General features: G+C 35.4%; 1 protein-coding gene across 1 annotated transcript in view; it reads right to left on the minus strand.

The window, feature by feature from the left end:
• Positions 1 to 4144: 4144 nt before the first annotated feature.
• Positions 4145 to 15644, minus strand: part of LOC150101174 (DEP domain-containing protein 1B-like) — a 171005-nt gene continuing 159505 nt past the window's right edge. Inside the window, exon 10 of the mRNA XM_090401267.1 lies at positions 4145 to 12029. Within this exon, the coding sequence (XP_090257393.1) occupies positions 11916 to 12029 (114 nt within the window). The 3' untranslated portion in view covers positions 4145 to 11915. The remainder of the gene's footprint in view (positions 12030 to 15644) is intronic.

The following is a 15644-nucleotide window of genomic DNA, read 5'->3' on the forward strand; positions in this document are numbered from 1 at the left end:
GTTCAGAGTGGAATAAGAGATGAAAGCCTTCGTTCCTCTGAGGATGATTTCTCTTATTCACTCTGAGCAGGTATTTGGACCATGGGTAGGAGGAATAGAAATTATGGAAGTCCTCCCAGTTGGCACCCTTGTAGTGCCAAGGGACATGAGACTGTGAACTGGTGAGTGAAGGTAGTTCTCTGGCAAAAGAGACTTGTATGAGGCTGTAGTCTGAGTTACAAAGAGGAGACATAACCACGATATACCTGGAAGGGAGCTTGTTAGGAATAGCTCAAGTGTGTTGGCAAATTGAAGGGAATTGTCAAGTCTGGTCAGAAGATTGATGATCTGAGATAGGTCATTGCTGATGGCAAATGCCTCTGCATTACTTCCTGCTTGATTGGTGAAACTGGAGAAGGGAAGGGAGAGATGCCCTTACCACTGGGGTATTTCGACTGCAGAAAGTAGAGCTTTAGAAAGAGATAGATAGTTGATGGAATCTGGAGAGTAATAGAGTATATGAAAAGGACAGGTTGATTTGGCAGAGAAATTTTGAGCCAAAGTAGATCAAACAGTGTGGATTCAAGGGTTTGCAGTCTCTGGCATGGTATGTCAGTTCTGATTATGCAAACGTGTTGCCCTTGTAGCAAAAAGAGCTATATAATGTGCAATTTGAACAGTTGAGGTGGACAGTGGCTGTTGCTAGTTCTGATAGAAACAGTATTTCTGGTTTACATAACTATAGGTGGTGGTAGTGCACATAATTTATATTGCTGTTTAGGTTACAGATGTTAGTGCAGTGGATGTGAAAACTTTTTTGTGAGAATTAATGTTGGTAGGTTGTTGGATTTCTGCTGTTTTTTTTTTAAAGATTCTATTGTTTGGATTTTTTTTTTTTTGTGGGAGAATTTTTGTGATCCCCCAGTTAAATCACATTTCTTTGGGTTGTATTTGATGAGGAAGAGATACAGAGAAAGTGGGGTATGCAGTGAGAGGTGACAGACTTGCAAACATACCACCCAGTCTCCTGTCCGGATGTGGCCTTGACAGTTCCCCTTGCAGTCAATATCTAGTCTTACTCCAGTCACAGACTGGCAAAATGTGACTGCGGGATTTGACACTGGCTGATCAGAAAGCCTGCAGATTCATTGCTAACTGATTTGGTCCTGTGTACTATCCTGCAGAACCGTTTTAATGCTATACCTCAAATAGGGAAAGGGTTCAAGCCCCATAGTGAGATTGGTATTTCACTGAGGGTATCACTCTCACTGCATGTGGAAAGAGTGGGGGAAAAGGAAACCAGAACCTTTAGTGACCAAAACATGGCCACAGCATCTTCAGGTCTATAATAAGCAAGGTGGTGGTATTCATTGGGCAATGAAAGACATCTACAACCTAGGGGTTTAGTTGGCATTTCCTCCAACTAGGGAAGGAATACTTTTGTGGCGACAATGCTCATCAGAATCCCATTTGTAGAAACAAGCTATACTGCTGGAAGATGAGATGACTTGACTGCGAGAAGCTATACACCCTGTCCAAAAAGAAACTGAACTTTTCGAAAATAGAACTAGTGCTGCCACCTGTTGTATCTTTTTGTCGTCGAAAGCACCAACTTTCATTAGTGTTGTATCAACTGTTTATGACATGTGTTTCATTAGAAGCAGAGTTATAGTGCAAAAATGAGTGACAGTATGTTTTGACCAACGGTCGGAAAATGAATTTCAAACAGAGCTGCGATTGACTTTTGTGTTAAAGTTGGTAAAAGTTTTAGCGAAACGCATCAAAAAGCATACGGTGATGAATGCTTATCCCGTACTGAAGTTTACGAATGGTTTAAGTGATTTCAGAGTGGTCGTGAGATGCTTGAGGACCACGAAAAGCAGAGCTATCTAAAAATTGGACTGAGCGAAGTTAACATCCAAATAGTGCGCGATTTCACCAAAGAAAACCCGAAATCGTCCGTGACATTGAAGATGAATTGGGGGCACCAAAATCAACTGTGCACAACATTTTGACTTAGAGTTTGGGCCTTCGTAAATTGCATTCACGATTTGTTCCCCACAAGTTGACCAACACATCCGAAAAAGTCGCTTGGAGAAGTCAGAAGTAAAGACAATGCTGATTTGTTTCTACGATTCCAAGGGAATTATCCACAAAGAATTCGTTCTGCCCAGCCAAACGGTCAATGTTCAGTTTAATCTTGAAGTTTTGAAGCAATTGATAGCGAGAATTCATCACGCACTGCATGAATATAGTAACGACAGACCGTTCCTCGGAACACACTGTCACTCTTGGCACTATAACTCGGCTTCTAATGAAACAAATGTCAAAGAGTTGACACAACACTAAGTTGTGTTGCCGCTTTTGACAACAAAAAGATACAACTGGTGGCGCCAGCAGTTTCTTCTATTTTTGAAAAGTTCTTTTTGGACAGAGGGTGCTTATTGCACAACAGACCTTTAGTAGCCCAAGGCAATGAAGAGGCCAATTAGTATCTGCATTCAGAAATGGGAATATAGTACATTGATTCTCTATAGTATAGTAGTATTTTTCAAACTGCACAGAATGACCCATTAATGGGTTGTGCAATCAGTTTACTGATCCTAATTAGTATTTTTTTAAATGAAATAGAAAAGTTCATTCTGTACATATAATATACATTCTGTATATTAAATGTAACTATAAAACAAACTGAAAGCATAATGATTAAAATGTTTACATTTGCTAACATGCCAAATAGGTGGAGGGACATTTGTTTCACTGCTGACTTCTTGCAGCACATGATATAAAAAAAAAAAAAAAAAAAAAAAAAAAAAAAAAAAAAAAAAATCAATTTAGCCATCAGAGTGATGTTTGTTTTGATTTATAATTTTTTTTTCTGACAGGACATTATCAAGTGCAAGTTCACAATGACTAACATTTAATTTAACATTAAGTAAAATTACCCTCAAAATAGATTGTTTTATTATTAGAACAGTTTCCCCCTCATGTGTTTCCCAAAGAATACAATATATAGGCTTTTAAATGAAATGTAAAACGTTTCTCCTTTTCCAACCCAATATTTGTACATGTACCACAGGTTGATTAACTAACCTCATGTGTATGGCTCAACATTAAAAGAATGAAAGTGAAAAATGTAGAGGCATGTTTAAGTTGGAGCATTGTGTGATCTGGAATGGTCCACACTTAACGAGTCCTTAACTTCCTGGAGGAGCATATATTAATAATTTATGCATTACGCTACTATTATTTTATACAATATAAATTTGTAGCATAGAGGAAAAGTACATTATTTATTATTCAATTAATTTAATTTTTATTCAAATGTACAATAATATAGAAACTGAGGAATACACTGAAATTTTCCCCGTCTCTAGCCTGAATACAAATATGAAAATCTGACAGCATGCTGGACAATATGAGAATAAAAAAAATAATAGCCTGTTAAACTATGTTTCCAATTCTGGCTGCTTTTCTTTTGCAAGAACCAGAAATTTAGTACTATGTTTATATGACATACTGCTGGCAGTTAAGGTGATTCAATGAACAAGCACAGGAGTAAGTATCTTGCTACCAGCTTATTCTTACATTTCCAGTTTACGATGAAACACTGGAAGATGTATTTGAAATGTATTCTAGGATTTATCTGTCATCCAGTTGTTCCACTTTATCATCATCTATCTAGAATCATCAAATATATTATTAGCAACAATAGTGTCCATGCAAAATTGAACCCCTGAGTTTGTTTCCATTTCGCTGTTCGAAGGGTTTCTAAATGTAACAACACTGACTGATATCCATACAAAAATGCATCTCATTGGTATTCAGAATTTGTACATAAACATCAACATTTTTAAACTGTGTAGTGTATGAACTCCTGATTCACTGATACAGACGTTGCATCACTGATCAGAAAATATTCTACATTAGAAAGCTTTCTGTACAATTACTGTAATCATTAAAATTTTAATTTTTTTTTCAACATCAACATTTTTAAACTGCGTAGTGTATGAACCTCTGGTTCACTGATACTGATGTTGCATCACCGATCAGAAAATATTCTACATTAGAAAGTTTTCTGTACAATTACTGTAATCATTAAAATTTTAAGTTTTTTTTTTTATAACAAACTGTTTGTGCAATTTTATTAACCAATGCATAAAAATTTCCAGTCACCACACTTTATTATTATTAATGTTACCACAATAGAGGAATATACATTTAACAACTGTATTAAAAATGTCACTTTGAGAGAATTCATGGAATGGCATAATAATAAAAAGTCCAATTTCCACACACCATAAGTATATAATCCACAATAGCTAATTTTATATTATTAATTTTACAATGAAACAATGACTTTAAAAAAAATTGCAGCAGCAGTATTCTCACAATAAACATTTCTACCAATAAAGTTAATAATTTAAGCAATTCACTATTTTTCTACTAACATGAAATTCATTTTGTCCAAGCTTTGTCAAGTTCTACAACTTTTTCTTTAAATGCTGATGTTGTCTTGATCAGACATATGAAATGAACATCTCAAACTCATTTCAGTAGATGGTAGTACTGACATTATGACATGTGAATTTCACTTTTAATGTTTAAGTGGTACAGGCGTACTCTGGTGATATGACACATTAAGTTCCAGACCAGTGTTATATAGTGAATCACTGCCCCCCCCCCCCCCATTTTCTCTCCAGTTGCATCCATTGGTTTAATAATGTACTCAAGCAGTCATATGTGTGTGTAAATGACATGAATAAAGCATTTATTTATGTTAGATATGCAACCAAAAAAAAATAAAAATTAATTTCACCAATGAAAATGTTATTCTGAATAGCTTGGCTTAATGGAACACACCATCCAGTTAATCATCAATCTACAATATTAAAAGTTTTTCTATTTTGGTAATAAGATTGTCAAGTTTACAGATAACTGTAATATTAACTAGCATATCACTTTTCACTTCACTTAGAACTTTATCTTTGTTTTCAACAAGTATAACAAAGTAGTGCAAGAACAGTTTAGCCTGCAGCCTTTCTTGGTGTTCAATATGCTATTGTCACTAATAATAATTTTTATCTTAGCATATAATGTAAGAGATCTCTTATTTTTACTGGAGCAATGCACACTTACTTTGAATTTTATCCTCCATTATTAACAATGAAATAAAGTAAGTTATAAATGGTTTATAATTCACAGTAAAACATCAAAACACAGAGATGTAGTGAGCAATGATGTCTTGCATAAGCTGAGTACACTAATACTGTATATCGGTTGATTTACAGCAGCAGCAGCATGTTGCTAAACCATCATATGAGCAAATGGTTGTGTAAATGGGCATTCGTCATAATCATAAGTGTCATATGAATGAATGCAGCATTGTATAACTGCCCATTAGTCATAATTGGAAGCATTGTATGAGTTGATCATCGTAAAGCAATGCATCATAAGGCAGGGTATTACTATATATAAGAACTATATGTATACTTGAAAATTTTATATTACATCAGACCTTGAGGAAGTCAGCACTTGGGATCTGTCATTAATGTGAAGAATTGCTATTCAGAAGACATAAGAAGAAGATTAGGAATGGCTAAAACAACAGTCACAGACTTGTCTAAAATATGGAAGGATGGCTCTATCTCCACAGGAACAAAGCTGAGGATTCTGGATGCAGCATTTTTTTGATAGCAACTTATAAAATAATAATCAGCAAACACCTTTTATTCCCTTATAGGGAGTAGGCAAGGCCTTTTTAACCCTATCTAGCTTTTGGAGACTAAGTGGGCAGTTCAGTCTCCATCTGTAGCCAGAGATAGCTGGCCCATGACTAACATTAATTATAAGCACCGACCAATGAAGAGACAGAAAAACAAGTGCTGCTATCTCTTGGTACCTAACCCTAACAAGATATGTTACTGTCTGAAATAATGTGGGTTCTATGGTCGATTTTCTTGAGTTTACAGGATGAAAAACCAGAGTTTCTGGGAGAAAATACCTGCTTATCCATGACAGAGATCGACTAACTAGGAACTAATCAAAGAAAGGCTTAGAAAAAGTTGCTCCAGTCGGCGACTAGACTTTAACTTAAGTCTAGCTTCAGATTGTCCTAGCACAGAGGATACAAGTGCCACTTCTACTGAGCTATACAGGCCTTCAATAGCAACTTATGGATGTGAAACTTAGAACATAAAGAAGTCTGACATATACTGAAAGGGAGACAAATGAATGGTGGTAGAATAGATCAGGAGAACTTTAAAACTCCATACAGGTATTGACAGAAGAAAGCTGAAATACTTTGGGTACATTGAAAGAATGGAAGGAGCAGTTCCTAAAAAGTAACAGAAGGTAAAGTCCTGGAAAAAGAGAAAGAGGTAGACCCTCAATGAGATAAATGGATGGTATGTCTGGTCTTCAGAAAGTGGAAGCCTCCAGAAAAGTAAACAACAAGACCAACTGGGGAAAACTGGTGTGGCAGATCACAAAGGAGCAGAGTGACAATACATATGGCATCTTATAATGTCCAATGAACTTATGGATGGATCAGACCTGTATGGAGTTACTGAACACTATAGAGAGCTCATTATAAATCAGCTTTGTGTCACATTATGTTTGTTCATTATCTCTCATTCACCATTTTTACTCCATTCAGCCTCCAACATGAATAATTTCTGCATTAATCTGATAAAAATTCCTTCATTAACTTAGACATTCCTATCATAGCCCCCCCCCCCTCCTATATTCCAGACTCCACAAATTACAGGCCCTCAATCTATCCTCATATTATTACACTAATTCCAGAAATGTGAAATTAAACTGGTTATTTGATTCCTGATTTCTTTCAGAATTTCAACAGCCCTTAAAACTAGATGACCAAATTATGCAAAAAATAAACCCAAATATATGATGCAGACTTATAACAGAGGGGCAGCCACCAGCCTGGCACACCAAGGTGGTACCTTGGGGAAAGGTACCACCTTGGTACCTTGGAATGTGCAACAAAGACCAAATTTGACTAGGCTGAGGAACTATGATGTCAACAAGACTGATGACAATCCTAGCCCACAAAATCATCAATCAGATCATCATAAAATAACTCTCAGAAAGACTTTCACGATAGGAACGTGGAACATCAGGGAACTCCTGCAAACAAACTCACCAGAAAGAACGTAGTCATTTTACAACACATAAGGGAAACAAGGTGTTTTTCTCTGGTCCATACCATAACAGTGAAAAGGGAGTTGCCATGATTGTTAATAAAAACATTAGTAAAGCAGTAAAAGGATACAACCCAGTCAGTGACAGAATCATAACAGTAAGATTAAACACCATCCCAATTCCAACAACGCTGATACAAGTTTATGCACCCACATCGAATGCAGAAGATGAAGTGAGGAATTCTACAAAGACCTAAATGACACTATGGATACAATACCAAGAAAGGACATTCGGATAGTTCTAGGAGACTTCAATGCTAAGGTGGGATTCAATGCACACGATGATCACTTATATGGAATCATTGGAAAATACGGACTGGGAATTAGAAACGAGCTAGGAGAAAAACTATTGGAGTTCTGCATTGAAAGGGAATTAGCAATCACTAACACAATGTACAAACAGCACAAGAGGAGACCATACACATGGGTAGCACCTGGGAATCTATGTAAGAATCAAACTGACTACATTTTAATTGAGAGAAGATGGAGGACATTAATCAATAACACCAAAACATTGCCAGGAGCAGATTGTGGATCAGACCATCAATTATTAATCTCTAATTTAAAGATCCATCTGAAAGCAAATAAGAATAACAGCAACAAAAGATATGACTTTTCACAAATAGACAACAAATTTACAATGGACAGTGAATCATATTGGACACACCTAAAACAAACCATTGCAAAGTCTGCAGCCAAACACATCCCAATAAAAAAGAAAAACGGTAGTCCATGGATTACAAAAGAAACCCTAGAACTAATTGAAAAAAAGGAAACGAATTAAAATAACAAATTGGCAAAACCCAAATTACCTGAACCTGAATAAAGCTATTAAGAAATCTTGTCAAAATGATAAAAATAGCTATATCCAAAACATCTGTAAAGAAATAGAAAGACATTCCAACTCTAAAGAAACAGCAGATTTATTCAAGAAGGTTAAGGATATAACCAAAAAATTCAAACCAAAACTTAATATAAATGCAGAGGAAAATGGCAAGATCTTAAATGACACTAATGACATAGCAAAAAAGATGGAAAGAGTATTGCGCCGAACTTTACAAGGATCCAGCTATTCAACAAGAAGACGAAGGAGCTATGGAAAACATGGAAACAGAACCGGAGATCCTCATAAGTGAAGTAGAACAAGCAATCAAAAAATCAGAGGAAAAACAAAGCCCCAGGTCCTAATTCAATACCAGCTGAAATGTTGAAAAACCTTGGAGAGAATGCAGTCAACTGGATACACAATTTATGCAATAAAATCTGGAAGATGGCCAAATGACTGGACCAATTCCACCATTATCCTAATCTACAAAATAGGCAATCACAACAACTATGAAAACTACCGCGCCATTGCCCTTATCTCACATACCAGCAAGATTTTACTACACATTATTAAGGAGAGATTACAAAGTTTTATAGACCATCAGATCTCAGAAGAATAAGCAGGATTCAGAAAAGGTCGAGGGACCAGAGATCATATATCTAACATCAGACAAATAATTGAAAAAGCAAGGGAATTCAACTTAAGCCTTTATAGATTACTCCAAGGCCTTTAACTGCATAAGGTGGGATATCTTATGGGATATCATGCGAGAATCAGGAATACCAAACCATCTAATAACCCTCATAAAGAATTTATATCAAGGAAATCAAACAACAGTAAGAATTGAAAACTCACTGTCCCCTGCATTCCAATTTGAAAAAGGATCAAGACAAGGATGCATACTCTCACCATTACTATTCAACCTTTACAGCGAAACTATAATGAAAAGATCTGTAGAAAAGTGGAATGGAGGCATTAAATTTGGAGGCCGAACAATCACTAACCTATGATATGCAGATGACACAGTGATAATAGCAACAAGTGAACAGGAATTAAAATCCATCCTGAATCAATTAGAATGGGAAAGCCTAAGCCACGGTTTAAGAATAAATCAGGATAAAATGAAAATAAACAATGCAGAAGAGATAGATGTAGAAGGAAATGAAATTGTCGACCATTTCAACTACCTTGGAGTGATGATAACAAAAAAAGATGGATGTAAAAAAGAGATAAGAAGAATAGCACTAACTAAAAAAAAAGCAATAACTGTTTTAACCAAGATCTGGAAAGATAGGCACATCTCCAAAAAGATAAAAATTAAGCTTGTAGAAACCTTAGTTTTTTTCAATCTTTCTCTATGCTTCTGAGTCTTGGACTATGACAAAAAATGATAGAAGAATTGAGGCGTTCGAGCTCTGGTGCTGGAGAAGATTGTTAAGAGTGTCTTGGAAAGAAAAGAGAGCAAACAAAAGTATTCTAGAAGAACTGAATATCCACACAAGACTAATAAACATAATCGAAAAGAGAATACTGCAAAATTTTGGACACATATGTAGAAGGGAAGGCAATTGCCTAGAAAAAGTAATCATCCAAGGTAAACCGCTTGGGAAAAGAAAAAGAGGAAAACCCCCCAACAGATGGATTGACCAAATATCAAGAATCACTGAACTTAAACTAGAACAAGCAATAAGAGAGGCACAGGAGAGAAAGAAATGGCGAAGCATCATCAGGAAAGTCACGAGTCCTCAGACATGAGATCTGAGAGAGAAACCAAATATGGTGCAATAGCTGCCTACATGTGGTCTTAGCTGTAGATCTCTTGCAGTACAGCTCTAGCATCATTTAAAAACCAGCAACTTAACCAGCAAGAGGACAATAATGATTTTGTACATTACTAGAACAGCCATTTAACTTGTCTGCTGGTGAATATCTACTGATCTCTACTCTCTAGTTTAATAAAAATGAAAACCAAGGAAAGCAAAAATAATAATAATAATCTTATATAGCACAAATATTGCTCTTTCAGATAGAACCCAGCACTCATTATTTCAAACTGCACAGCCAAGTAGGATAAGTTATAAAAATTCCTATCTTGCTAAATAGTATCAAAAACAGAGTACATGCTACAGTATATCTATCTAGAGCAAATATTTTTCTTCAATTATACATGAGATCTAGAAATACAGCCCAGAGCCACCAAGCCATGAAATAAGTACTGGAAATTAGACCAGTAGATGAAGGGTGATTTGCTCATCTCCACCCCTCTCTCTCTCTCTCTCTCTTAAAAGGAAGCACTGATAGATTCCATTACAGTGAGCTGCAGGTTTGGTTCTAATGATTCTGTTGCAAGTCGGAAATCACTATATGAATTATAAAGAAATTTTAACAATTAACACGCTTAAATGCTAAAATGTGTAGATCTGTTTTGTTATATTTTTGATTAATTTTACTCTTTGTTTATAGTAAAAACTACAGTGTACAAATTATAACATGGAATTTCTGTATACTGTACTATAATAAAGAAACATGAGATGCAAACATAGAGCAAGAATAAGTCTTTGAGCAAGAATAAGTCGTCTGCTGCTTTATTAATTGGACAATATCTCAGATGGCATGGGGGAGGCTAGGTCATCAACAACAAATTATTTGAAATTTTTTTCAGTTTCAGTATGATCAGCAATTGCAACAAAGCATCTGATGATGATTTGCCATATGCAGCTTGTGAAAGGTTTTGGCTTATCTTTAGGAGTGAGATGACAGCAAGAGTGGGGGCTTCTTCAAAAACATGTGCATTACATCCAATGTTGTCTGCACAGTTTACCTTTTATTTTCTGTTTAAGTGTCTGTGTAGGAAACAATTGCAACTTGCACCATTCTGTCTACTTTGATAAATCTCTCCATGTTATGATCCATTACCTCAAACAACTGAATTGCCTCATTAACAGAGTAACTTTTCCATAAATTTTTTGTGGGCTCTGCTTCTTGTTCTTTAGTTTTTCTCCTCTCTTCTTCTTCTGCAATTTTCTTTGCTTCTAACTGTAAGGCTTTTGTTTGAGAGCTCTTCTTCCACAACTCCCACTAATTATTTTACTTCTTCATTGTCATATATTTTTGATAATGAAGAAGAGCATCTTGTAAGGCTCATCTTTGTCGAATCTTGTGAATGTATGACCACATATTTTTCAGCAGCTTCTTCCAAACACCATTCATACACTTTTCTGTCACCTCACTCCATACCACATCTACATTCTTTGTACAATGCAGATATTACATTCCTTCCACAATGTAGCTGAAGGTTTGTTTCAGTTTCAGTAGCAGCAATAGCCTGAGCAAAAGTATTTCTTAATCAAATGCCTTGAAAGCAGCAATAAAACCTTATGTTTTATTGCTGTTTTGTCGAGGACTGACCATAAATTGCTCACATTGATATAGTGTCCAAACTTGGTACTTGAAAAAAAAACAACATTAAAGAATGACAGTGAAAAATTAGAGTACTTTTTTAATTAAAAAACACAAAAGGTAAAAAAATTCAGAGAGAGAGAGAGAGAGAGAGAGAGAAAGAAATCACAAAAATTGTTGATATTATTTAAAAAAATCAAACAATGAACTGTTTCATTCAAGTGGAAGTGAACTAGTCATGACCATCTCATCTTCCAAGATGAATAACTTTACTGCAATATGGATTCCCAGAGAGAGCAAAAGATCCAGAGAAAAACAGAGGATGATGAGGACAGATGAGATCACAGGAAACAACTGGATGAGGACATTCCATGAAAGAAAGTTGAGAGACCTTTGTCCAGCAATGAGACACATCAGACTGATAATGTCTGCTTCTTCACATAAAAACATTTTATGTAAAACATATTCAATAAAAATATTTAGGAAATTTACATTCTAATACTAAGGAATTTCTTATAAAAGATTTCTTTTGGCTGCTTCTCGAGATCTTTTTCATGGTTTTCAGAAAATGATGATGTAGAACGTGGATCACTTTTCTTGAACTATAAAATAAATAAATATATAGATAATAGGTTCAGCAAAGAAATACATAATGCATCATATACAGTATATGTTTGCATGCACAAATATTAATTAATAAAAATAATTTAATACATATATTAATCACAAGTTAAATAAAATTTACTTAGAGAACTAAATAAATTTACAAAGCATCTGAATTCCTTTCATTGCATCTTTCTTTCAATTCATCTCATTTATTTAAAAAATTAATTTGGTTGATATGTTGTGAATGCTTAGTGAGGATTACAATGACAAAGTATCACTGTTTCGTGAATAATGAAACAATAATATTTCACAAAGCTGGGCTTAATTTAAACAGCAGCAAAACAAAAGTGATGGCTTCTGGCAATTTAGATGAATTTTTGATAGAGGGAGATAAAATAGAGATTGTTGAATGCTGTGATTTACTGGGGCTTAGAATCAGAAATAATGGTATATGTAAAGATGAAATTAAAAGAAGGATAGTCATAGGGAAAAAAAAGCTATTCTAAACTGACAAAAATTATGAAAGACAGGTGTGAGTGAGGCCATGGAAGCTAGAATTGTCAAAGCACTGGTATTTCCAGTAGTAACGTATGGATGTGAAAGCTGGATTCTTAAGAAGAAAGACAGAAAGTGAATTGATTCATTTGAATTATGGGTATGGAGGAGATCATTAAGAATCCCATGGACTGCAAGTCATTCTTGCAGTCCATGGGATATATAAGAATAAGAAAGTTTTAGAGAGTATAAAGACAGAATACTCCTTGGAGGCAAAGATTGCAAAAAAGAAGTTAATGTATTTTGTACATATTATTATTATTACTACTACATAGGCACCTCCATGGAGTCCAAAGACTCATCACAGGAGATCTCATCTATCCATGCAATCTATCATACCTCTCCTTGAACCCATTAACAGACGAAGCACTCACAGCTGATTCTGGCAACCCATTCCACTCATTCACACAAGCAAAAAATTTATTCCTCACCCCCACCTACTAACCACACCTTTATTTAACTTCCAGGGATGATCTCTTGTTCTGGTCCCTCTACATTTCTCCTGCATCAATCCTATAAAACTCTTTAAGCAACTTAAATGTTTATATCATATCCCCTCTTTTCTCCTGTCAATCAACTTCTGCAATCTACACACCTTCTGTATCTATCCTCATAAGGAACATTCCACAGGCCACTCACCATCTTTGTCACTCACCTCTGAATCCTCTCCACTGCTTTCTCATCCCCAAGAAACCCAGGGGATCAGACTTGAGCACAGTAATCTAGATGTGGGCATATCAAGGCCTTATAAAGAGGAAGGTCTTATATTATATAAGCAGATGAATCACTGAAAAATGCAGTCATTTGGGGAAGATTGAAGGCATGAGAAGGAGAGGAACATACCAACTTGAAATTGAATCTGCTAAAAGAAAAGACAAGAGGCCAAGTGGGATGGACAGTCTTTGTTCACAAGATCACCAAGGAGTCTAAAACAACTGGATGGCACATAACAACAACAACAACTTTATTCCCTCACTAATTTTACCGTATCTCATCATGTGGAGGTGGATGGGTGATTGTAGCAAAGCATGTTAAAAGTTTATATTTCCAGGTATATTTCAATATACCTAGTCATCAAAGGAGACTTTTTCTGGTTGGGTTAGCAGCTCACCAGCAAACAATAAACCCAACTGCTCCAAGAAAACAAAATTTAAAAGCCTGGAGGGCTACATCAGAATTTTCCAAGAATAGAATAAGGAAAGCAAAACTTAAAGAAGAAATACTAAGAATTGGTAATTGAATGCAAGATCGCCAACAGGAAAAGGTGAAGAATTAATTGAAAAATTAGAAAATCATAACATGAGAATTTGTGCAGTATCAGAGGCAAAGAAAAAATGTAAAGGAATAAAAAAACTGGCAATTACACATTAATGTACAGCAGAGAAGAGTGTGAAAGAGCAACTAAAGGATTGAAATAATAATAATATATAAAGATAAGAGAAAACAAGTACAAGAATGTAATTATGTATGAAACAGAATACATTTAAAACTAAGGAAAGGGGAAAAAATATTATTATTTAGTGTCTATACATAGTCTAAATGAAACCAAAACTAGAAATAGAAGAATTTTATGAAGATCTACAAAATGCAATTAGCATCATAACTTAAGATAGAAAACATGTAATAATCATTGGAGATTTGAATGCAAGAATTGGCAGCATGGCTGATCCAGATAAATACCAAAGCTTTAATGAAGAAATAATAAAGGAAAATGGGGTAAATCAGCTAAAATTTTGTACAAATTAAGAATAAATAATACATTCTTTGATCATAAAATACAATATAAAGAATATGGGATAATGCAGCAAACTGCAAAAATCTATAATTGATTACATTACTAAGAGAGAAATCATACCACAAAATAAAATAAAACTAACAATCCAATATTTGTTAGTTTTGTTTATTTATTTTTCGATAAATTAAAGATGGCAAGAAATTATATTCTTGGTTTAATCCTTTATCCAAGAGTAAGCAAACCAAGTTTGCATGTGAAGTAACTTCACGACAGGGCAACTCGTATATAGAGACCAATGACTTCATATCACTTGCCTTAGTATTTCATAATGCAAAGCACATATCCTAATGGACAAGTATAATGCTTTGGAGATGGAAGGGTCACTACCTAGAAGTGATACGAAGGCCCATTGACATTTATGTCTTTAGGGGTGAAGCAAGGTGCTTTTCATATTCCCCACTATCTGTTGTGGTACAGTGAGGGTAAAATTTATGAGCAATTTGCTCGCCCTGAATGGGCATGGAGATTATGCATCGCTATAAGAAGCTAATATAGCTTTTGGTCTTCTATATTTGAATATGTCCATTGCCTCGTATGTTACAGCTTGCTGAACCAAATCGTTTGGGTGTGTGGACGTCTTTAGGAAAAACTTGGATGCTAAGGATTGTAGAAAAGAGAAAATATAGGGAATATTAGTATCTCTATGAAGTTGATTGTTTCTAACATACCACGGGGCATTCAGAATCATTTTCAAGCACTTGTTTTGCACTCATTGTATCTTGATAATGTTAGTATTAGAGGTGTGGCTCCAGGCTGGAGAGGCATAGGTGATTATGGGACGAATCGGCATCTGGTATAGCTGCAATTTGATTCTGTTGCTGAGTTTGCTATTTCTATTAATTAGCGGATAGATCTGAGCAAAGCTTTAGATGCCTTTGCGCATGTAGACTTGATGTGTTGGTTGAAAGATAGCTTTTTGTCGAGAATTACACCCAGGTATTTTATTTCTGTCTGCCAGGGAATTTTAGTATTGAATAGAAACACATCTCCTGCAGGAGACATTGGCCTTTTCGAGAAAAGAACAGCTGAGCTTTTCATGGGATTGACTTCCAATCTCCATTTGGAGAACCAACCCTCCAGCTTTAGAAGGTTTTCTTGAAGCTTTCTGGTAATGAAATGGGGTCGGAGAGATCTGGTTAGTATTGCTGTATTGTCTGCATACAGGTCAAAATGGAAGACATCGGATTGTGCGAGATGTCCGACATGTATACAGAAAACAGCAATGGAGCCAGTAGAGATCCCTGCGGCACTCCAGCAAAGA

Source organism: Typopeltis vanoorti, chromosome 12, assembly GCF_054136105.1.
Source record: "Typopeltis vanoorti isolate ZY-2024b chromosome 12, IOZ_Tvanoo_1.0, whole genome shotgun sequence".
Lineage (NCBI taxonomy): Eukaryota > Metazoa > Arthropoda > Arachnida > Uropygi > Thelyphonidae > Typopeltis > Typopeltis vanoorti.